The sequence below is a fragment of the Bacillus rossius genome, chromosome 1, assembly GCF_032445375.1.
Source record: "Bacillus rossius redtenbacheri isolate Brsri chromosome 1, Brsri_v3, whole genome shotgun sequence".
Lineage (NCBI taxonomy): Eukaryota > Metazoa > Arthropoda > Insecta > Phasmatodea > Bacillidae > Bacillus > Bacillus rossius.
In genome coordinates, this window is record NC_086330.1 from 365124300 (window position 1) to 365147494 (window position 23195).

At 42.8% G+C, this 23195-nt stretch overlaps 1 protein-coding gene across 2 annotated transcripts in view; it reads right to left on the reverse strand.

The window, feature by feature from the left end:
• Positions 1 to 1039: 1039 nt before the first annotated feature.
• Positions 1040 to 23195, reverse strand: part of LOC134530543 (putative NAD(+)--arginine ADP-ribosyltransferase Mav) — a 35113-nt gene continuing 12957 nt past the window's right edge. For both annotated transcript variants that reach the window (XM_063365469.1, XM_063365460.1), the window contains one exon: positions 1040 to 3153. In XM_063365469.1, the coding sequence (XP_063221539.1) occupies positions 1357 to 3114 (1758 nt within the window). In that variant the 5' untranslated portion in view covers positions 3115 to 3153 and the 3' untranslated portion in view covers positions 1040 to 1356. The remainder of the gene's footprint in view (positions 3154 to 23195) is intronic.

Below are 23195 nucleotides of genomic sequence, written 5' to 3' on the forward strand. Positions count from 1 at the left end.
AGTGTTTTGAAGAAAAACACCTAAGTAGGAAAGCATAAAGTGAGTACAAGCAAAATAGGTATCCCGCCGAGATTATGACGTATCTATTAGTACATAATGAGTTAAAAATTCGTATAAGTATAATTGGGCTATCCCTTAAAACCCAGTTCTCCCCACATAGGTCGTAACAATATTATAATTGGCAAAGTTTAACTGAAGTCAGTGTCATAGATAGAAGTCAATATGTTACTATACAGTCATTAATTTATTTTTATTAAAATTCATCGGGTTCATGATTCGTAGCACTGTAAGTTTTAGTTCGTAATTTTTTAAAATAAATTTTACTAATTAAAATATTGTTTTATTTTTCCAAAACAAAAAAAAAATATTAATTTTTACTGATAACCTTCAGTTTATACATTTTCCCTCCCGGAAATTACAATTATGTACACTGTGTCAAACATTACTGAGTAGAATTTTTTTCTGTAACAAACTGCTGTACATTAACGTAGTTTTAAAAAAGTATGTACTTATGCCTTATTCAGAATGCTCGTAAAATAATAATAATATAATGCATGAGTTAGTTATGTGAGCTCAATATCAATTATAACTATTTTTTTTTTAAATTTAAACAATAACTACTTCATTTATTTATATCACATCTTAATATAGCTGCTAAACGTATTGCACAATCATAAACTATGTTACTGAAATGACATTTTGAACGATAAAATTTCTTTTAATAACGAGTAAAAAACAAAATTTAGAAATTGAATGTTATTTAGCCTAGATCTTGAGGATTTAATTACAAAAGCAATTAATGGCAAAAAGAATAGTTCAAAGAATATTAAGAAAATAAATATAAACATTAAATTTTTACTGGAACTCCTCATGGAATCGCCGTAAACATAAATCACACAGTGGGAATTGAACACCAATACATATGAGTGTTATTTTTAACAAAGAAAAATATTACTCAAATGGTACTTCTTAATCTTACGAAGAAAAGTTACAAATAATATCATAAACACTTAACAAATTCTTTATTTGATCACAAAAAAAACTCTTTCATTCGCTGAACATTGATATAAATACATATATATGTCACACCAAATGCTTTTTAATAATAAATATTTGTTTCAGAGCAAATATTTGCTCCCATCCTCCACTAGTTACATATAACTACCGTGTACATAGGAACGATACGATAAATTAATTACTTTAACGAAACCAAATTTCTTTAAGAATTGCATACCAACAAAAGTGAGATTCCTCGGTCGGCAAGTACAGAAGTCACGTGTGTTCAGTGATCGACGTGATAGTGTCAGAGTCTGATTGTGCGAGTTGTCTGGTCGACCCGCGGGCACCGGAAGGCAGCTAGTCTCCGCTGCCGTCGTCTCGCTTCGGCCTGATCCGCGCGCCGAACTGCAGCTCATGGCCGGCCTCCGGGTCCTCGCTGGACGGCTCGTCCGCCTCTTCTTCCTGGCCGACCTGGTAGTACCCGGTCAGCTGCGCCCTGGCCGGCTGCGGCTGGTACCTCTGCCGCTGCTGCTGGTACGTCTGGGGCAGCCTACGGCCCGGGGTCGTGGTGGCAGGAGCGGTCGTCGACGACGGCTGGTTGTCGTACTCCTCCTCCTCCTCCTCCTGCTCCTGATCTTGATCTTGATCTTGATCTTGATCCTCCTCACCGTACCCCTGGTTGTCGTCCTCCTCGGGCGAGGACTCGCCGTTCAGCCGGCTCATGAAGTGGCTGTTGACGTTCCCGGCGGCCGCCAGGGTCGCCAGCGCCTCCGCGGCCTCGCGGCTGGGCAGCGACGAGTACAGCTGCGCGCCCTGCGCCACCTTGGAGTAGAGGGCGGCCTTCCCCGGGTCCTCCACCTCGTTGGCGCTGTCCTGGCCTTCCCGCGCTGCGCCGCCGGCTGCCTCGCCGGTCCCGCGCACCACCTGGGGCTCGGGGGCGCTGCCCGCCGCCTCCTCGTCGCCCTGGTCCAGCACCTGGGTGAAGTGCGGCCGCGACGAGTACTGCGCCTGGTCGGCGGCGTGCTCCTCGTAGCTGAAGGACTGCAGCTGCGGGCGGAACTCCTCTCCGCCGGACCGCAGCGCCAGGGAGTTGTCGGCGACCTCGCCGTGCTGCCGGAACTGCAGCAGGGCCGGGGGGAACCCGGCCGCCTGCTGCTGCAGGATGTGCTGCTGCAGCTGCGGCTGCTGCAGCAGCGGCAGCGGGTACGTGTCGAGCAGCTGCTGCTGCTGCGGCAGCGAGCCCTGCAGCAGGCGGTACAGGTCCTGCGACGACAGCGACTGGCCGTCGTGCATGACGTTGGTGCTGGTCTCGAACAGCTGCAGCGGGGTGCCCTGGGACTGCAGGTGGTGCACCAGCAGCTCCGCCGGGGACCGGCCGTTGCTCGGCACGGAGTGCGGGTCGTTGGTCGGCGGTATCTTCGGCGCCGGCAGGTTGGGGTCGGGGTCCGGCGCGAAGTAGACCGGCTTGCCGTCGTAGGTCTCGCCGGCGTGGTCGTTGGTCTCCTCGCGGACCTGGTAGCTGATGGACGGCTGGATGGACACGCCTCCGGACCCGGCGTACGCCCCTGCGGCGAGTTGGGACGGCTGCTGCGCCGCCGACACCAGGCTGTGCGCGGGCTGGGCAACGTGGCTGGGGAAGCCCTCGCCGAGGGCGTGAGGGTAGGCGGGCGCGCCGCCGTGCGGCCTGTCCAGGAGGCTGAGGTTGGGCGCCGGGATGGTGTGTATGGGGCCCTTGTCGTCGTCCACCCCCAGGCCGGGGTAGAGCACGGGCCTCGCCGTGGTGTGCGGCTCGAAGGCCGGCGGGAAGTGCTCCGCGGCGGGCGGGCCGAACAGCAGCGCCTGGGGCTGCAGCGCGGGCGGGCTGAGCCGGCCGAGGTGCGGGGGCCCGTGGAAGCGCGGCGCGTGGCGGTGCTGGTCGAACAGGAAGGCCGGCGGGCCCCGCAGCAGCGGGCCGGACACGCGGGGACCCGGGTACTTGGTCTTGTAGAAGGCGGCGGGGTGCTTGCCGGGCCGGTGGATGCTGAGGGGCGGCGGCAGCGGCGGCGCCGGGGGCCGCGGCGGCCCGCGGAGCTTGTAGCGGTACTCGGCCGTCGACGGGCGGCAGAGCGACAGCATGGCCGCCAGCGCGCAGAGACCTGCTCCCGTGCCGAGCGCCTGCAACACACGTCACGTGACATTGGTACACACGTCCCTCGCCGCGAGATGCAAGCATCGCCACAGCAACGGAGGAAGCGTCGGATACAAGCCGGCGCTCGGTGCTAGGGGTTCCTGGTTGTGCGTTAATGAGCAATGTCTTGCATTTGGTCGCAAACATGTCACAGTTCAGTGTATTGGTAAATTATGATAAATCCCCACAGATTGAGGCAGTTAGCTAAATTTTATTATTCAAAAAAATGTGTCACCGTGGCCAAAAAACCGGGCTCACATTCCTGCATCCCCAAGTCCAGCCATACTAAATTTGGATTCCTATGGCTTCCCGAACCCTAAATTTATGATGTGGTTTTCGAATGACCACGCTGTCAAGAAACATTACGCTCAAAAATAATAACATATTTAGCTCGAATGTTTTATTTAACTAGATATTTTGCACTCTTTCAATATTTTATGATACTATCTCGACGGACTTTAAACAAAACACGCCCAGGTGCAGCGTAAATGCGAACGTCCCTTAACTACACTCGAAAGACTCCGGTTCCTATTGCGTCGCGAAGTGTCGGACTAATTTGGTTACCAGAATGGCCCAGCTCGTTAGAAGACACCGGTAATCAATCCAGATGGGATTTCTCTCGGCACGCTTTTCCCGCCACGCGTCTTTGTGGAGTCGACGCGGTGAAAGTTGCTCCCGATCATCGGAAATTCGACTGCGGGCCAGATAAATAACTTTTCCTCCGCGACCGCCGGAATCTTTCTGATCGTTTGAAACGATTCGGTTTCACTCGCTGGACTACGATTTCCGGTCGTTGGACGTTGACTTGATTTCCGTGGCCGCTCACCCGTCAGAAATGCTGATGCGCCAATCATAATATCGCGTCCAATGGGAACTTCCCATGGGAGAGAAGTGCTAGTGTATGTAGCCCCGTCCTACAATTCCAATGTCTCAAATTGTACCCGACGGACACTGTTCGGTTCACGTGACCCTCTGACACCATGGATGGCGTGGACAGTGGTCCGAATCACCCTGGTCCGAATACAATGGTCAATTAGAACTCTTTGTCTCAATATGAGTTCTTCGGTAGCATGGAAGAAGAACACTCATGATATTAGCGTTTTCCCGTTTCAATTTTTTTTTCTCTTAAACAGAAAGGATTAACGGTGTGATAGGAAGCCATGAAGATCAGGATTTTATTAAGTCATGAAATCAATAAACAAAAACAAACCAAAAACACTCATTTTTGTGCAATATATTTACTGCACGCTGGTGACTAATTTAGAAATTAGTAGATTCGGACATTACAATAAATTGTAGACAGGGTAATTTGTGGAGTCATTCACATTAGAATAAGGATACGTATCGTCCACAGTTTTGGACTGTTGTTAATGGACCTTAAAAGAGCGAGTCCATAAGTAAAATATTGTTTTGTTTGAATAATATTTTTTCGCTATTCATGTTTATTATATTCAACATAGTATTTTGACATACGTCAATGCTGGTTTGAGCTTGTTGTCATAGAAAGAAACCACAGGCTGGACAGCAAAATAAATACATAAACACACGGAGAAAAAGCAAATATCAGCTAATGTCAAATGTTGAATACTTACACAACACAGAAAAATCCCAAATATAAAACAGAAAACCTCAAATCAGAAATTACAGCACAACATCCAAGATAGCAGAGGACTAATAATTCTTAAGAATAATCTCACTGATTAGTCTATACATATTTTTTTTGTATTCGTATTTTATTAAATTAATGTTTTTTTCAATTGAAACTGTAGAGATTCTGTGATGTGCGACTATGCAGCTGAATAAACAAGGAAACTGAAGTTGTGAGTGACCATGAACAGCATCAGTACACAGTCTAAGCCTTAAAGTATGACCGCAGGTAGGACATCTCAGAGTTTCCAGACACGCTATAGCAAACATGATGTAAAAATACCACAACCATATACTTGTACATACTTGATTATTGGTTTGAAATAAAAATAATAACTCGAGCACGATACAACGCAGCATGATGAGTGAGACGAAGTATCAAATCAATTACGTATAATGCATATCACAGACCAAGCATGGCACAAAAAAACTTGAAGCAAAGACGTTGTAACTAGGCTTAAATACGGTCCACGCCCAAATCATCTACTTTTAATACCTTCCTGGTGAAACAACGGCGGTGATTGTTTAGCGGAATTTCCCCCCCCCCCCCCCCCCTCAATACGTAAGACCTCATAGAACTATTTTATGATAACGTCCCACAACGAGCATTCCAATGTTTTCCATAACTCGACAGTGTAGCTGTAGATTATTGACTTCCTGGTGACAGAACAAAGATATTTCTTTACTATTGAAACTTTTCAGACACACGAAAAACAAATATCGACGAATCGTAGGTATGTTCACGGTATACCGCGAACGTTAATGAAATCATGACGGCAAGCCGCTCTCAGCCGTTGGGAGTTGACCTGAAACGGCGGTGTTGGCAGCACTGAGAGAGCTGGGACCGTGCGCACACAGCATGTCTCTGGTTGGACGAGACACGGCGCAGAAGCTAGGTCCGTGGGACAGTGTATCACTGCCTCCGCTGACCCACTGATCCCCTTCTATTGTGCATCTCTCCTCCCGCCTGGCTTCCTGTCTTCCCGGCCTTGCTTCGTTTCCCTGCAGTACCTACACTGGGAATTTTTTTTTTTAACGGATGAGAAATATTCGTGTAAACTTAAAGATATTTGTAAATTTGTACAACTGCATCACTACAAAATAGTGTTCGCAGTAACACTGGGATCGGATTCTTACACGCGCATTTATTCTTTGTGTTGTCCCAGTACCGCCAGTTGTTAAAAGTTACATGTAACCCGTTCCCTGAATATATCCTTCCATTATTAACTACGCACATTAAGAAGCATAATAAAACAATATAAAGTCAAATTATAAAATACTTAAATATTTTTTTTCCACGGTCTAAAAAACATTTATGCTTGAATTAAACAATATTTTAGATATAAAATTATGTGCCGATGTTCGTGAGAAATACTCAGTACTATCTCGAAAAATATATTTCATAAATGCAAAAATAATCATACCCATGTGTTGCAGTATATTTCTTGCAGTATTACAAATTATATTCTGACAACTGGTTCACAAAGGAATCTTTTGTAAACGAAAGGATTTTTTTTTCCTGTGTATGTCCCATGAGCCAAATCCGCTCCGACCAGAAGCAACCTTACTCTTTTTGTCTAAGTTTTTAGTATACACTTGAAGCATGGTCATGCATGAAATATGAATATGCATCTCCCATTTTCTGCATAATTAACGGGGAAAGATATGTACCAAAATAATCCTTATCGGTTTAAACAATTTTTAAGCCATCACTAATTTTTTTAATCATTTAACATTGGAAATTTGCTCTTAATTAGCCGAGGTCGCAAGTTAGGATATCTTCAAGGATCACGCCGTAGTTTTTATTTAAAGTAACTTTTTACTATCTGCGATCACGGTGACTTCACAGAGGAAACTATATGCAACAGCCAGTCACTATTTACTCCAGGCGTTCAGTTAAATTAAATACTATGTTTCAACGAAGCCAAACAGTGAAAAATTGAAAGACGTAAAAAAATTTTATCTTAAAAATATACGTTGAACCTAATATGGCGTATTCCTATTCACCCCCTTAATATTCTTGGGGATTTACCTATTCACAAAGAAAAATAAGTACATTAGAGAATCTAATGTTTTCAGTTTAATGGTCACTGCTACTGTCTACTTCGTACCATAATTACGATTTATCTCAGATAAATAATAAATATACACTAAGTCACCTCTTATAAACTACAATCAAGTCATTATGGAGACAAAAGGATTATCCTTTCTTCTGGAAAGTTTCACTTTTTAAATCCACCAATCTCTCTTTTTGGGTAGGTCCCTAAACTGCTTAAAATGGGACTTTTAACAGTTAACTATGCAAAAAAAAAAAGGCAAGTTTCTGTGTAACCGCAGTTTATATCTAATCCTCTTCAAAGAAAACATGTCGACTTGCATCTGCACTTCTGGTCAACTCGTTCGTCGCTTGCAGCGCCTCCCGGAGAAAACTGGGGCGCTTTCTGAAATAAACACGAGTCTTCACTCCTCGACTTTCTAGACAGCCTTTTTTTTTTTCTTTCTTCATTTCCTCCTTGGAACGGAATCACCCCTGCCTCGGCGCTGACGCCAGTTGTCGCGATGCGCCCTGGACCACGGCTCTGCAGAAGACCCTGGCTTCCCTGGCCCGCTTAGTGGAGCCGAGAACTGACGGGCGGCCTTCTTTTCACAGACGAGAGAGCCAAACGCCCGATCGTGTATCTTCGGTTGTTTTTTTCTGTTCATTGTAAATAAATATGGCGGTGTTGATAGAAGTCGTTGCCTTATTTGACCAAGCCACTCAGGGCGCGTTTGCTTCCGCACTGAATCACTGTGATTGCTGTTGTTACAATCGATATGTACCTGGAAGAAACTCACCCAATCACGAAACACAGACGATGCTACAGTGTTTTTACTTTCATCTAGTCCCGAAATCTTTTCGCGAAATCAGCATGCCCCTACTAATGGTCAATTAGGTTAGGTTAGCTACATTATAAAAACTTTAAAACATTGTGGACGGTTGATTTGGTTAGGATAGCTACATTAAAGATACGGAAAAATGCATGAACTTCGGGGAACTTCGGGTTTTGGCTCTCTCGTCTGTGCAAAGAAGGCTGCCCGAGAACTAACTGTCACAGAACAAGGAGGGAGGTATAGAAGTGCGACTCTTAGGGCCGTTTTCACCAACGCCTCCTAAACACACCCTCAGCAAAGGACTGCTTAAGTTTAGGCGTTCCTTAAAGTCAATTCTCACGAAATTGGTTTTCACCATCGTAACATTCACTTATGTAGGGGTTGCTTAGTTAGGGACTTGCTTGCCATAGAGCGAGGGTTCGTACAGATATAAGTACTAATAGTTTTCAGGTTGGTACTTCGAACTTGTTGTCACGTGACATACATAAGCCAATCAAATATTTTTACTAAACAGTAAACAAATATCTGAATGTTTATTAATTTCGCAGTAATTGGATGTTACGATGTTAGTGTATTTTCACGGAAAGTAGTAGCTATATGGACGTTGCAAAGTAGTGTTAAAATGTTTGAAACAAAGAGAATGAAAACGCAAAACTTTTCTTCTGATGAGAAAATGAAGGTGTTGAGCCTAGTTGAGAGGCATAAAAATATAATAGAAAATAAGAGGACGGATGCTGTTTCGAGCAAAGAAAAGGACGCAGCATGGGAGAATTTATTCGCTATTGTAATTTTGTCTAAGTGTAAACTAAGTTTTAATAGCAGATGAAAATAAAAAAAAATCAGTTTATTTCCTTTAGGACATACAAAATTCCTTGTAATAAATGTTCTTTTAAGACTTTTAAAAAGAAAAACCTTTAATTACTTCCTTATTAAATGAGTTCTTAAATAAAAGTGGAGTATGCGAACATTCTCGAATGTATTTATAATAAAGGATTTCACATTAAGTTCACCTTAAAAATGTTCCACAACTTCAGCAATAACATTTATATCAAAAATAAAATGTACATCTTCGGCTAGTTCGTATTCCTCCATGGCATCCATTTTATTTTTCTTGTTTTGTGACAGTAAGTGCCGCTTAAATAGTTAGGGGCCCGATTTCCACCACTTAAACTAAGGGATGCTTAAGATTACTTAAGAGTTCCTTAACTGTTGGTGAAACGATTCAATGTGCTAGGCAGCCCTTACACATGCCTTAAGCAGCCCTTAAAAGTTAGGGGACATTGGTGAAACCATGTTTCACGCGACATGTGTCGCTATCTGTTGGGCGGGCCCATAACTACTAGTTTAAAAACTCTTGGTAGAGGTTCTAGTACAAAGCTTTATGTTAGTTTTTTTTTGACGTGATAACGTCTTATAAATCGATGAACGCCGGCTGCACGCACGAAAAATTGTCACGTACCGCATGAGCCGAGCGTGCAAGAACCGGCCAACCACCGTGCGAGAAAATCTTCTATAATATCAAACAGGTTAAGGTGGGCTTTTTAAATAATTGTTCGTGATTATATTTAAACAAATTATTTAAATTAAATTGAAAAAAAACTGTAAATAATATTTGAAAATTAAAAAGTATGCAATTTTTCATCAATGTTTTATTATGACGTTATCACGTAAAATTATCAGCCGTAAACCGACTTTACAGACAACCCCCTTTTTTTAAAAGAGAGGTCTCCCGCAAGGGGAGTCCCCGTAATGTTAATTTATCTTCTTGACGACTAATAACTTAGTAAAAGTGATTTCAACTGTGCAAAGAACAAGGTCATGTTATATACAAATGAGTAGGAGACGCAAAAATTTCTGTTTTGCCACGCCACAACATATGTAGCTACCAAAATGGAGTAAATTAATTTTCACTGGTTTGTTTGCCAGATAATAGCTTATGCATTACTTCTCACACTGAATGTAGCTATTTTAGCAATATATTGTGACAGCCACCATCTAGCGGACGGGCCCGAAACTGCTTCAAAAGACCTAGGTTTCATTTTTCCGCAATTACAGTTTCTCCCCCATGCTAACAGCGCTAGGAAGAGCTTGGCCAAGTCTCAACATTGTTTTGACTGGATAATGTTCGTTATTCCGTCTCAAACAATAGTATCATTTCAGATGTGTAACATCTCAGCTCCCGGTATGCGGCATTTCGTAGGAGTAATTTCATGCGTAGAACGGAAGTCGCGTGGGACGGAAATGTGTAACACTGTGCTGCAATCTGTGGTATATGTAGAGACCGGAAAAATTCGCTAATTCATTTCGCGATAGGCTAAAATACAAATAGTTATACCTCAGTGCTGCCTCTGCTATTGACTCACAACTCACCTGGATGACTCTGGGCCAATGAGAAACGCCCGACCAAAGCTTTATCGCATCACAGGCTGCTACGTTGGGACGTCTCACAAGAGACCAGCCAATGAGTGGGCGGCATTTGACTGAGTGTAGGTAGAACTATGGAGTTCATCCTGCAGGTCATTGAACCCGCGAATTTTTCCGGTCTCTAGGTATATGGCGTGAGGAAAACTTTATAACATTAACTCTATTTACTGTATTTCAACAAGATAGGCAGTGTTTTGATAAAATTCCTTATCGAAAATCAGGTCCAAAGCTGGTGTCCAAAATATTCTGATATTTTTTTCCCCTATCTCCGATGGAGAACTTATGGCGTGTATGTATTTATATGTGATAATAGGTGTTTAACTGTATTTAAATCGCGCTCGAACGCAATTTGCGTTCAGACGCATGCCACAAGCAGATATTTATGCTTTATTTTCACAGAAGAAACATAAACGGATCTGTTGGAGAGCTTTACTTATTCAAATATAGCATATTCAACATATGTTTATGTTTATCAACAACGTAAGAAATTACATCAAATCCAAATAAAATTTAGGTTAAGGTAGCGAGAGACAGGAAACGAAAGACACAATATGGTTTTAAAAGGTTTCTCTCAGCATATTAGTATTTTTTTATATTGAAAATTTGCCTTCGTTAAGGCATACATCGTACATTATTATTGCAACTGTTTTTAATCCCAAAAATTTAATTAAATTCTAAACACATGTGACCTCGCAGGATAAACTATCTGTAGCATTCAGTCAATATTACCTTCATGAATTCAATTTAGTTATAAACTGTGAATTAACGAAGCCGAGTTTTTAAAACCACATGATATAACATAGAAATGGCATAAAGACTTTTGCAACCAAGATGTCTTCTTTAAAATCATATCCATTTCTCGTATTTATTTTAAAATGGATAGATAACTTAATTGCCTTGAATTGTAGTCAGACTACTTTTTTTTTCATATATTAGACGTATATTATTGAAAGATAAATAAGTATGTTAGCACTTTAAGAGCCTGCAAGGTTAGAGCGAGAAAAGGTGGTTCTAAGTCTTTTCTACAATGACACGTAAACGGAGACGAATCTCACGGAACAGAGTTTCCACAACGGCACGCAGACGGAGACGTACCCATACGTATCAGCTCAGCAATACTGAGCTCTTCCATTTACGTTTCTCCGTGCAACCAACAGAAGCCAAGCACTCTGCTGCGTTGGTAGCCATGTTTGTTTAATTTCTAAATGCGTTAAAAATTGTTACAAATACAAGAACATCTAGTGTAATTCTGACTGTGATATGATTCCGAAGCATATAATTTTTTTTTAAATTAAATATTATTTCGTAACCTTGAAATGCAATTTCGTTGGTTGCTGTTTGTTACGTTTCCGTGCGTTGTGGAACCGGCAGACGCGAATGTGAAATGTTCCGTGATATCCGTCTCCGTTTACGTGCCATTGAAGAACGGGTCTTAGAGAAAGTGAATCAAGTTGTCCAGCCTGAAGCACGAGAAGACCGGCTTCGAATGGACCCGTCAGACGAGTGACCACGCGCCGTCTGGACGACAAATGAGGTTTCGGGGGAAGCCTCGCCTAAACAGATTTCCATTTCAGCGTTTACAGGCAATTAAAAAAAATTGATTGTTTATAAAGTCGGTTTACTGACGATATTTTAACGTGACAACGTCATAACAAAACATTGATGAAATGATTGCATACTTTCATGAATAAAATTGAATCATTTTTACTGAATTATCACTATTTTGTATGGATACAAAGAAGGAGTGAAATGAAATCTACAATTTAATTTATAAATTTACTTTTATTTGCACTCATTAATTCAAATATGTTTATTACTTTAACGAACAGATTATTTTTACTATAACTTTTATGCAAGTTTGCTATTTAACTTCTTCCAATCTGTGTTATTCTGTGAAGGATAGTACGATGATAGGAAAAGTAGGAAACGAATGGGGGTGTTTCAAGTTTAATGTGCCTCGAAAAAGTCAAATCGATGGTTGTTCCAATCGAGTGGAAGAGATATAGATGCGGCGCAAGCGTACAATGAGCGTAACGGGACAAAGCGCAACGGGACAATGTGCATTGGGACAATGAGTCATCCTTTTTCGTGCGTGCAGTCGGCGTTCATCGATTTATTAGACGTTGTCACGTCAAAAAACGGGCTCGCTACAAGAAGTGGCTGTTAAAGTTCCAATGAGTATTAAAAACATATATATGAGCGAGTCTTTCAGTAGGCTACTCGCCAATGATGGTAAGCATCTAACATCAGTAACGAGAAAATTCATGGGTTCTCATGTTGCAAATAAACTTATAATACGAAACTCGGACATTAAAATTCAACGTATCATGTTTGAAAATAATGCCGAGCGTGATAAATGTACGCAAATCACTGCGTTTTCAACTGCATTTCTGGACACGAATCACAAGTAGTTTCCACACCCGCCGCTAGAATTTGCTGCCTGTGCAGCTACGTCGACTATCGAAACATTCCATTTACAGAGCGATAGTTAAAATTATATAATGAAATGAGTCCGATAAAAGTGAAAAAGATTTAGAAAAAATACTGAAAACCGGCTTTGGACCTGATTTTCGACATGGAAATTTATTAAAATACTGCCAATATTGTTACAATTCATAGAACAGTTAATGCTGTAAAGTTTTCCTTTGGTTTTGTGAATTTTGGTTCGCGCCATCAGTCACAGATGGCTGCGCCTTGGTTACACTTTTCCGTTCCATGCGACTACCGTTCCATTCACTAAATTACTGCTACCAAATGCCGTATTCCGAGAGCTAGGATGTTTACATATCAGAAACTAATACTTCGGTACGAAAAGAGCTCTTTAAGGGGAGAGATATGAAATGAAATATGCCATCGAAAGATTCAGTCCAAACTGACAGTTCGGACTAGGAGCTGGACTGATCGTATGGGCAGAGGGCCTCGATTTATTCCAAACTGTTAGTTTGGACTAGGAGCTGGACTGATCGTGTATGCAGAAGGCCTCGATTCAGTCCAAACTGTCAGTTCGGACTAGGAGCTGGACTGATCGTATGGGCAGAGGGTCTCGATTTATTCCAAACTGTTAGTTTGGACTAGGAGCTGGACTGATCGTGTATGCAGATGGCCTCGATTCAGTCCAAACTGTCAGTTCGGACTAGGACCTGGATTGATCGTGTGCAGAGGGCCTCGATTCAGTCCAAACTCTCAGTTCGGACTAGGAGCTGGACTGATCGTATGGGCAGAGGGTCTCGATTTATTCCAAACTGTTAGTTTGGACTAGGAGCTGGACTGATTGTGTATGCAGATGGCCTCGATTCAGTCCAAACTGTCAGTTCGGACTAGGACCTGGATTGATCGTGTGCAGAGGGCCTCGATTCAGTCCAAACTGTCAGTTCGGACTAGGACCTGGAATGATCGTGTGTGAACGAGGCGCGCCGGCCATCACGACCTCTGAGGCTTCCGCCGCGAATATCAACTACAATTATTCTGCATCAGTATCGTAGTATTTCGTGACTAGAGTCACTGACTACTTGTCGGCTTCTGGTCTGAAGCCACGTCCTTGTGAATGATGCTGTGCCCGACGTTTCGGCAATTTTTCAAGGGCGACTTATTTTGTTCAGTTGTCTGCGGCACTGGCGCAAGTCTCCTCTTCTTCGACCTTGAAAAAGAAAAATTGCAACAAGGCCCGTCGGAACGCCCGGGCACATCGCCGACTGCAGTGGCGTGGTCCCAACTAAAAAGCCAAGAAGTTAACAATGTTCCATAAACGGAAATTCAGCAAGAGCCATCCACTGTACAATACCGACTGTAATGCTCTCGCAGCACTTTGGAGTCAATCACAATGCAAGATTAAGGAAGGAACATTGGAACCTACCATCTGGGTAGACTTTTTTTTTTTGTTTTCAATGAAGACTTTTAACTCAAACGAACGAAGAGTTTTTCGTAATTTCAAATAACTGTATCTTCGTAGAAACTACGTCGAATCTCGACTTATTATAAACATAGGTAAACACGTACAAAATTAGAGTGTTCTTACTGTGGAACTAAACAGGTATTTTTTTTATAGTTTTGTTAATATATCAAGATTTTTTTTAAATTCATGTTCAAAGTAAGTGAACTCAGTGTCTGTGAATTTACGGGAAAAAAAGCAGCAAAATTATGAAATCCCTGGATACCAGTGTTCTTCATCAATTAAAGGTGAAAATGTTTGCAGTGGACTTACCTCCCCCCAATTCCGCGGGATCTACGCCAATGGGAGGGGCTAGCGACAATCTCTCTCTCTCTCTCTCTCTCTCTCTCTCTCTCTCTCTCTCTCTCTCTCTCTCTCTCTCGTGCGTGGTACGTGCTCGGAAGTCAGTGTGTCGAGGAACGGCACACCACTGTTAGGAGGCCAGCGATGTAGGTGTCGCGCTGTGCCTAGCCTCTGCGCGCTGTGCCTAGTTCTGGGCTCGTAGCACTGTCCCCACTTGGCGAGGCGTGTCTCTGGCAGATTTCACCCGAGCCGCGGTAGCTATAGCCCGTCTGCATTTAAGTGGGCATTTTTAGGGCCATGCATATTTCGCGAAAAGAAACCAAGGCTAGCTGAAAGTTAAACCACTGTAGCATCGTCTGTATTCCGTGATTGGGTGAGTTTCTTCCAGGTACATGTCGATTGTTACAACAGCAATCACAGTAATTCAGCACGGAAGCAAACACGTCCAGAGTGGCTCGGTCAAATGAGGCATCGACGTCTTTCGCTGACGGCCGCCAATCACAAGGAATAAACTGTTGGTGCGCATATATCTTGTTGCAGTCTATTAGGCGTTCAGGTTTATTCGCGAAAAATTCCTGCCCCTAGGCATTTACTATCTCTCTCTATCTCTATCTCTCTCTATCTCTATCTCTCTCTCTATCTATCTCTCTTTCTAATGCACGATTCCTGCCGTTAGCGCTGTCCTGGTTTCCGTGTGCTCTGTTTTGCCAGGTAAACACCACAGAGAAAAAAAGAGTTGTAGAACACGACGTTTTAAAGCAATGAAAAAAAAATGTTAAATTTATGTGCAAAATTATATTTTGTAAAGTAAAATTTGGAAAAAATAATTTTGGAAATACATTTTCTTGTATTTTATTAAGAGTATCATCTGAAATTACTTTTTTTTAAATTTATTTCTAAGGAGTGTTATTGAAAGACGCAACCTTGGTTTCAATTAATTTACTATTTCTTGTTTTTCATTATCATCTGATAACGTAATTTTTTTTATTTCTAAGGAGTCATATTTTAAAGAAGCAAACTTGGTTTCAATAACACTTAATATTTAAAAAAAAGATCTCTTTTGAACACAGCACATGGTTTTATGGTATACCTTGTCACTATTGATAATGACTGGCCGTTACAAATAGTTTCTCCTGTGTAATAATAATTGTTTTTTTTTTTTTTAACAGTGAATTATTTTTCGACATAATGACTACGAACTGTGAAAATACTGTAATGCACTAATCAATGGTCTGGGAAAAAAACATCAACAAATAGTAACATTTAAAAAAAAAACTAAAACACTTATTTCAATTAAAGGCGGTTTATAAAATAACACGTTTGATGTAAACAGGCTGGGTGGCGTCACTCTGGCAACACTGGTCAGCGTCCAGGCACGGAACAGACCGCAGCTTTGTTCAGGCAGACCGAAAGGGCGCCAGCCATGGCCTGCAGTGACCGGCCAGAAACCCCGGTGGCACAAATTACAACTTTACGTTAAATAATATATAACAGAGGCGTCGATTGCTCAGCTCTTTCGGTTATGGACGCAGAACTAGTTTTGTCCTGACTGAATAATTTCACTGAAATCAGAACCATGTGGTTAATCTGTTAACGTTGATGTCCAACGAATGCACCGGAACTGGTGTTGAAGTAAGTAACGGAATTGTCACTAGGATGAAACACGACCTCCAAAAAGTAATATGAATAAACGTTCTTCAAGATTTAACAAGGGGAAAAAAAAAGAAAGTTTAGATGATATTTTAACTGCGAACGTTTGTTAGTAAGTAGGCCTAGTTTGTTTTGCGTAGTCGCTACATCTTCACACTACGAAAGACATTCGTAAAAACATTGCCCAACCCCGGCCTGAATATGATGAAACCCATCTAATAGTTTGTTTTCATATTCACAGCGGGAATTCAACACGTAACGTTTGTACGATGAGAAGTCCTTTTGTTTCGCAGAACGGGAGCTATCGCGGGCCGCTATCTGCGCGCAGGGAACAATGCCGCGAACCTGCAGTTGGTAGGACTGCCGACTTTCCCCCGGCAGGCCCGCATGCCGAACTGTTGTCGCGGCTTTCCGCCCACCGGGGAGGCCTTGTCCATCCGTCACCTGCGGGCGGGAACACGCACTGAAGGGCTTATCTGCCCGGGAGTCGCGCGGGGCAGATACTGCTGTCAGGACGAAGGCTCCTTTCTGCAACTGCAATGTCCTGAACCTGCCCCGGAGGACGCAGACGGCGTCTAGTTGTGTGCAGAGCCAGTGTTTTCCGACCTTCCCTCCCGAATCTGCGCCCTTACAAGGTAGTTTAGGAGTCGACCCACGGTGTTATAGCTTCAGCTATGATCAGAGGCTAGGACTACCCATCCCAGCATAGTCACCGCCTCAGCCCCTTTACCACTCTCAGCTAACCAGACAGTTGGCTGTGTCCTGAGCCCTTAGACCTTATCAGCACTGCCGGCGCTTATCCCGACCTCCCACATCACACTGGGACCCAGTGCACCCGTGGTCCGGTGGAGGCCTATCCAACCTCTGTTAGCTGTCCAGGCTAGTACCGGAGCTGTGTCTTCGCTCACCACGTCGACTCCGCATCGGGCTAGGGAACTTGGAGCCTGCTCCAAGCAATCGGAGCACCACCACCAAGTACGAGTCCTACCCAACAAGAATCCAGGGCCTTGTAGGAATCCTCAACGTGGATCCTTTCACTTTCACGGATCGTTCCCGTACTACTACCAACTTCGGTGTCTTCGATGAGCATAGAATGACAGAGACAGGTGAGATTAAGCAAGGGCCCGGGGCAAGTAATTTTGTTTGGTCTCCATCCCTATTTCTAAATACACAATTTTTTTTTTCAAAACGCGCAGTTTAAATACAACGTAAATAGTGTAGACGTTCCCGCGGCCGTAACTGTAAACATGATCCGCGCTTTTCGCAGAAGTTAGGGCCGTGTGTTTCTCGAGAAAGATTACGAGACTAGCTGAGGGTTAGAAAAAAAAAACACTGTTAACATATTCTGCGTTTCGTAATTGGTTGAGTTTCTCTCAGGTTGCATGTTAGAACAACAACCATAGTAATTCAGTGCGGAATACAAATAAGGAAATGGCTTCTCTTGCAGACGGCCGCCAGTTGCAAGGAAGAAACCGCTGGCGGTGGCAGACCTTATTACTAGAGACTGGAAAAATTCGCGCTTTGGATGACCTCTAGGATAGACTCCACAATCCCCTACACACTCAGCCAAATGCCACTTGCTCATTGGCTTCTGACTCGTGACACCTGTCAACTGGGACGCTTGCGATTCGATACTTTTTTGGTTAAAGGTTTTTTATTGGCTCAAAGTCCTTCAGATAAACTGTGAGTCAATCACAGAAGCAGTATAAAGATACAGTTGTTTGGATTATATCATATCATGAAATGAATCCGCGAAATTTTTCCTGTCTCTACTTATTGCAGTCTAATGGGCGTTCGGATTTCTTTCTTTTTTTTTAAATTAAGATATTCCTGTCCCCAGCAATAGTCTTGTAATTTTTGTCTTGCTGTCGGGGTGGCTAGCGTACGGAGGCGGAATGATAAGCGCGACGCTTGCTGGTATTTCCAGCGCGATATAGCCTCTAAGCGCAAGGTTCTGAACTGGCGCGCAGTCTTCTCGTAGTCACAGGATAACTGTGAACTTTGAGCAGTGACCGTAACATTATATTGCGGAGAAATGAAGATAAAGGTGTAATACTTTCCATAATCTGCACCAGTTGTTTTACGCCTAAACATTACTCTGAAAACATGCGTTTTAGCCGTTTTAACTCTTCTATAAATGTGGTTTGAAAACTTAATCTGATATCAAAAGTAATTTTCGGCCCTAGACGAACTCTTATATGCTTTTCGTAAACAGACCCCACTCGGATATCTTGAGTAGTTTTGAAATCGCGCTTTTTTTCCTGAAGCTCTGCGCACCGTGTGTGTGCCCGGGTAGGCGGGGGCCTTAACAAAAAAAACCATGGAACCAAACTTGTATAGACAAGTGCTAATGCTGTCAAATGCATTTTCGTAATGAGAAACTTCGAAGGAATCTCGGGCGGTTTGCAAATGGCGCGTCAACGCCTGGAGGTCTGCACGCTGTCCGGCAAACCACGCTGTTCAAAATTTTCACCTTCAATTTACGAAGAACGCTGGTTACAAATTACCCGGGGATGTTAGTAAACTTACGTACACTGAGTTCAATTACTTTGAACACGAATCCGAAACAATATACTTGCTATATTAACAACCCTTTTAAAGAAAAAACTGTTTAAGTCCGCAGTTAGAACACTATTATTTTGTCAAGGTATTTGTTTAACTTTTGTTTAGAACGAAAAATATCTACAACTAGGAAGTCGAAATACGGCGATGAGTTTCTTCGAAGGTTTAAGTTATTTTGAAATTACGAATATCTCTGCGTTTATTTGAGTTGAATTCTTCGTTGGAAAGTCCGTATTTTCGCTGTAATTTCTAGAGACCGGAAAAATTCGCGAATTCATTTCGCGACAGGCTAAAATACAAATAGTTATACCTCAGTGCTGCCTCTGCCATTGGCTCACAACTCACCTGGATGACTCTGTGCCAATGAGAAACACCCGACCAAAGCATTATCGAATCACAGGCTGCTACGTTGGGACGTCTCACAAGACAGCAGCCAATGAGTGGGTGGTATTTGACCGAGTGTACGTAGAACTATGGAGTTCATCCTGGAGGTCATTAAACCCGCGAATTTCTCCTGTCCCTAGTGATTTCTAACAGTGCGGCCAGGCGGCCATCTTGTCCCAGCGGCGGACGGCGTCCAGTTGCGTGCAGGGCCGGTCAAGAGGCGACTCAAGCACCGGTGTTTGGTCTCAAAATCCGACGCGAAGGCCGGAAACGTTTAAATGAGTTCCGAAACTCGACCGGGGCCCCTCGGGGGGGTATTTCAGCCGAGGTGTTCTCGTGCCTCGCCGGGGGCGGGAGAAACTCCCGGGGGCGGCGCACGTGTGGGGGCGGCGTGAAAGCCCGCGCGCCGAGTCGCTGGCGCGAGGTAAAAGCGACGCCGGGAGGCAGCCTCGGCAGACCAGGGAGGTTTTGCGGGGGGGGGGGGGGGGGGAGTTGTGTTAGGGGGAAGGGGGCGGACATGGGCGTCTCTGGGTCAGCTGTACCTTGCCCCGAGGGGAAAGAACGGGTCGCTGAACCTTCGTCGGCGGCTGGTGAGGTAGAGGTGCGAGTCTACTGCCAGCTCACCGATCACAGCCATCCAGTGAGGAAGCAATGACACTAGACAGACAGTGGCCCGGCCCAACAGGGCGAGGGCTTCTCTTGCAGACGGCCGCGGGCATACCTAACTGCAGTCTGATGATAAGATTTCTGACGTGAATACGTCTTTAAAATTGTTTCCATATTGGGAGGCAATTCAAAAAACGAATGATAACTAGGGACCGGAAAAATTCGCGGGTTCAATGACCTGCAGGATGAACTCCATAGTTCTACGTACACTCCGTCAAATGTCACCCACTCATTGGTTGCTGTCTTGTGAGACGTCCCAGCATAGCAGCCTGTGATTCGATAAAGCTTTGGTCGGGCGTTTCTCACTGGCCCAGAGTCATCCAGGTGAGTTGTGAGCCAATAGCAGAGGCAGCACTGAGGTATTTGTATTTTAGTCTGTCGCGAAATGAATTCGCGAACTTTCCCGGTCTCTGATGATAACAAAATCGGGGGATACAGATTGGTGTTGCAGCCAGTGAATATATATGGTATCAAAATAAGAAATATATATATAATCAAAAATATACATAATGTCGGCCTATACACGTCAAAAAGCCAAATCCAAATACAGAGATCGTATACGATTGGAAAGTGTTTCCCAAAAGCAACCGAATGATACCAATGAAACACCACATGACCGAGTGAAGCAGTGCCGGGAACGTAAAAGAATGAATGCGGCCGAGCGGATCCACGACGGTGCCAGTACATCTGCAGCTGGGGAGGTTGTTATTATGCAAGTGGATTATGACTTCTTAGTGTTCAAACATGATTATAACATACATAAAATAGCGTATTTTATATTTTGTATAGAAAACATTACCTGTTACGTACACGAATTCACGTGCAACACATGGCCGTGCCCATGACACTTTTTTTTCCGCTAAAAACACGTGCCCTTAGATAAGCGCCACTGCTAATTACACTATAGGTTATAGAGAAAACTCAGTACAGGACAATAAAGGTGAATACGCACACACACAGAAAACAATCAAAAATCAGCCGAATAAACAAAAGAATAACCGTGGAAGGAATTATAATATATATATATATATATATATATATATATATATATATAACAGCTCAGATTAACACAACGATGAGGCAGTTACAAAAAGAACAGTAGATTAAGACAATCGGTCTGTGATGACAGGAACAGAACTCAGTTTCTGAAACGTCGCAAGTCTGCTGTGTTCGTATGTGCTTATGTTGTTGTGTTGTCCAGATTGTCTGTCTAGTGTTGTCCGAGATCGGTTTTTGTCTGTATTCACTGTTCTTGTTGCTACTGCCTCGTTGTCAGCCCACTCTGTGTTCGCCTGCTGTGCTTTAATATTTGTTTGTGACGAATTCTTTCCACGGATTTCTCTGTGCGATCTACCCATTTAAATTTTGTCAACGACTGATTTTGGCCGGTTTTCAGTTTGTTTGTGGATTTAAACTTTATTGTACGTGACTGTTTTTTTTTTCTGTGACATACAGTGTAACCAGCAAAAGCGTTATCTAAAAAAAATTAATTCCATCTTCTCCATTGCAAGAATCATCAAAGAATTTATTTTCTGATGTCAGACGAAGCTCCACGAAAAAAAAATATATACTTTTACAAAAAATTTCTTTGGAAAACAGTTGCCGAGTAATAGTTTGTAATACTACAAAAAAAGATATAACATTGTACAACATAAGCCTATGGTTATTTTTGCATATATGAAATACGTTTTTTTAGAGTTGATACCTACTAAATATTTCTTACAAAAATTGGCCCATAATTTGATATTCATATTTAAATTCATTTTTCATTCAAGCATAATTTATTCAAACCATGCATAAGATAGATAAACGAAAATTCATAAAATTCTCTTTTTTGTTGCATCGTGCTTATTGACGGGCGCAATTAATACTTGAAAGCTATTCAGGGAATTGTTTAAATATAAATAACTATTGGAGGAACTGGCACAACACAAAGCAAAAATGCCCGGTTATGAATCCGAACCCAGTAATACTGAGAACACTATTTTGTAGTGATACAGTTGTTTTAATGTAAATTTAAATATTGACAAAATCTTCAATTTTAACACAATTATATCTGTTCCATTTACAAAAACAAATTGCACTGAAGCTTTCCAGTATTGCAGTGAATAACTTCACAGTATTAACTGCGCTCATAATAAGCATTATGCAACAAAACAAAGTCCAATTATTGAATATTCGTGTATATTTTCCATTGTTAAAAAAATATGCTTGAATGAAACATCAAATAAAACATAAAATTACGTGTAAATTTTTGTAAGAAATACTCAGTTTTATATAATGTATTTTATTTCCTATATTCAAAAATTACCATAGTCATGTGTTTTTCAAAGTTAAGTACAATATATGTCTTGTAGTATTACAAACTACTTGTATTTATTGGCAACTAGTTTCAAACGGTCACTTTAGTAAAAGTACAGAAAATATTTTTCCGTGTTCTTTACTGTGCTGATCACGGAAACAGATGCCAGTTCACGAAACATCGCAACTGTTTTGTCACAGGAAACCTACTGTGTTCGCCGGTGCTGTCATAGTTAATTTGGCCATAATATCTGCTTATCTTCATCGTTGTGTTCGTATATTTGCTGCGTTTTCCACGTTTTGTTGTCTGCCTGCATTTGCTGTTATTGTTAAAACTGTCTCGTTTTTAGCCCACTGTGGTCGTCTGTGCTGTAAATATATTTTTTTCATGACTAGATTCCTTCAACGGAATTCTTGTGCTGTCTGATATTTAAGTTTGAATGTGTTCGCCTGTGCTGTCGACGTTGTGTTGTCAATAAGAGCTGCTACGAGTGTATCTGTTTGACACAGCTGATTTAGGCTTGTTCCTTGTGGATTCATGTTATAATTTTTTTTTTTTATTTGGGTTCTTGAAATTTTTTCCATGGCAAACAGTGCGAAACTTCAATGGCGTATGTCCAAAGAAATTGTATTAAATCAGAATGCACAGTCCTCTGTATGGTCGGGCAAATAACGCCAGTTCATCGGCTGCTGACTCGTGAGTCGTCCCAAACTGGTTCGCTTGTGATTCGCCACTACTTCTATTATTGGATGTTTCTCATTGGCCCAGAGTCGTCCAGATGAACATGTAACTTAGGTTCACGCCTCATAATTCATCAATACTCCCTCAGGCATATGATCCCGTTAGGGCGTTATCCTGGTTAGGAGAAAGATGGGTCTTTTACATGCTTGACACTGCTACCAGTGCCCAACATGGGTTCCGAAAACCGGGAAATATATTTGCCATTTCCAATCGCGGCATGTTACTGGAGAGCGCCCGGCTAGGTCGAGAGGTTGAGGAGACCCATCCCAACTTCGGCCCCACCGACCCGCCCCCAGCTCCGCCGTGAACCCCCAGACCACCTACACAGCCAGCCCCCTCTGTGGGATCTGAGTAGCACCGACACGGAACCATACCTCTCACATCCAGATGAACAGTGAGCCAACAGCAAGGCAGCTTAAATGTGTATGTATTTGAGTTTTAGCCTATCGTGAAATGAATCCGCGAAATTTTCCCGGTAGCCGGATTGTTTTGTTCGAATGAAAAAATGAAGTAGGTAGTAGTATGAATCATTTTGTCGACAGGGCCAGAGG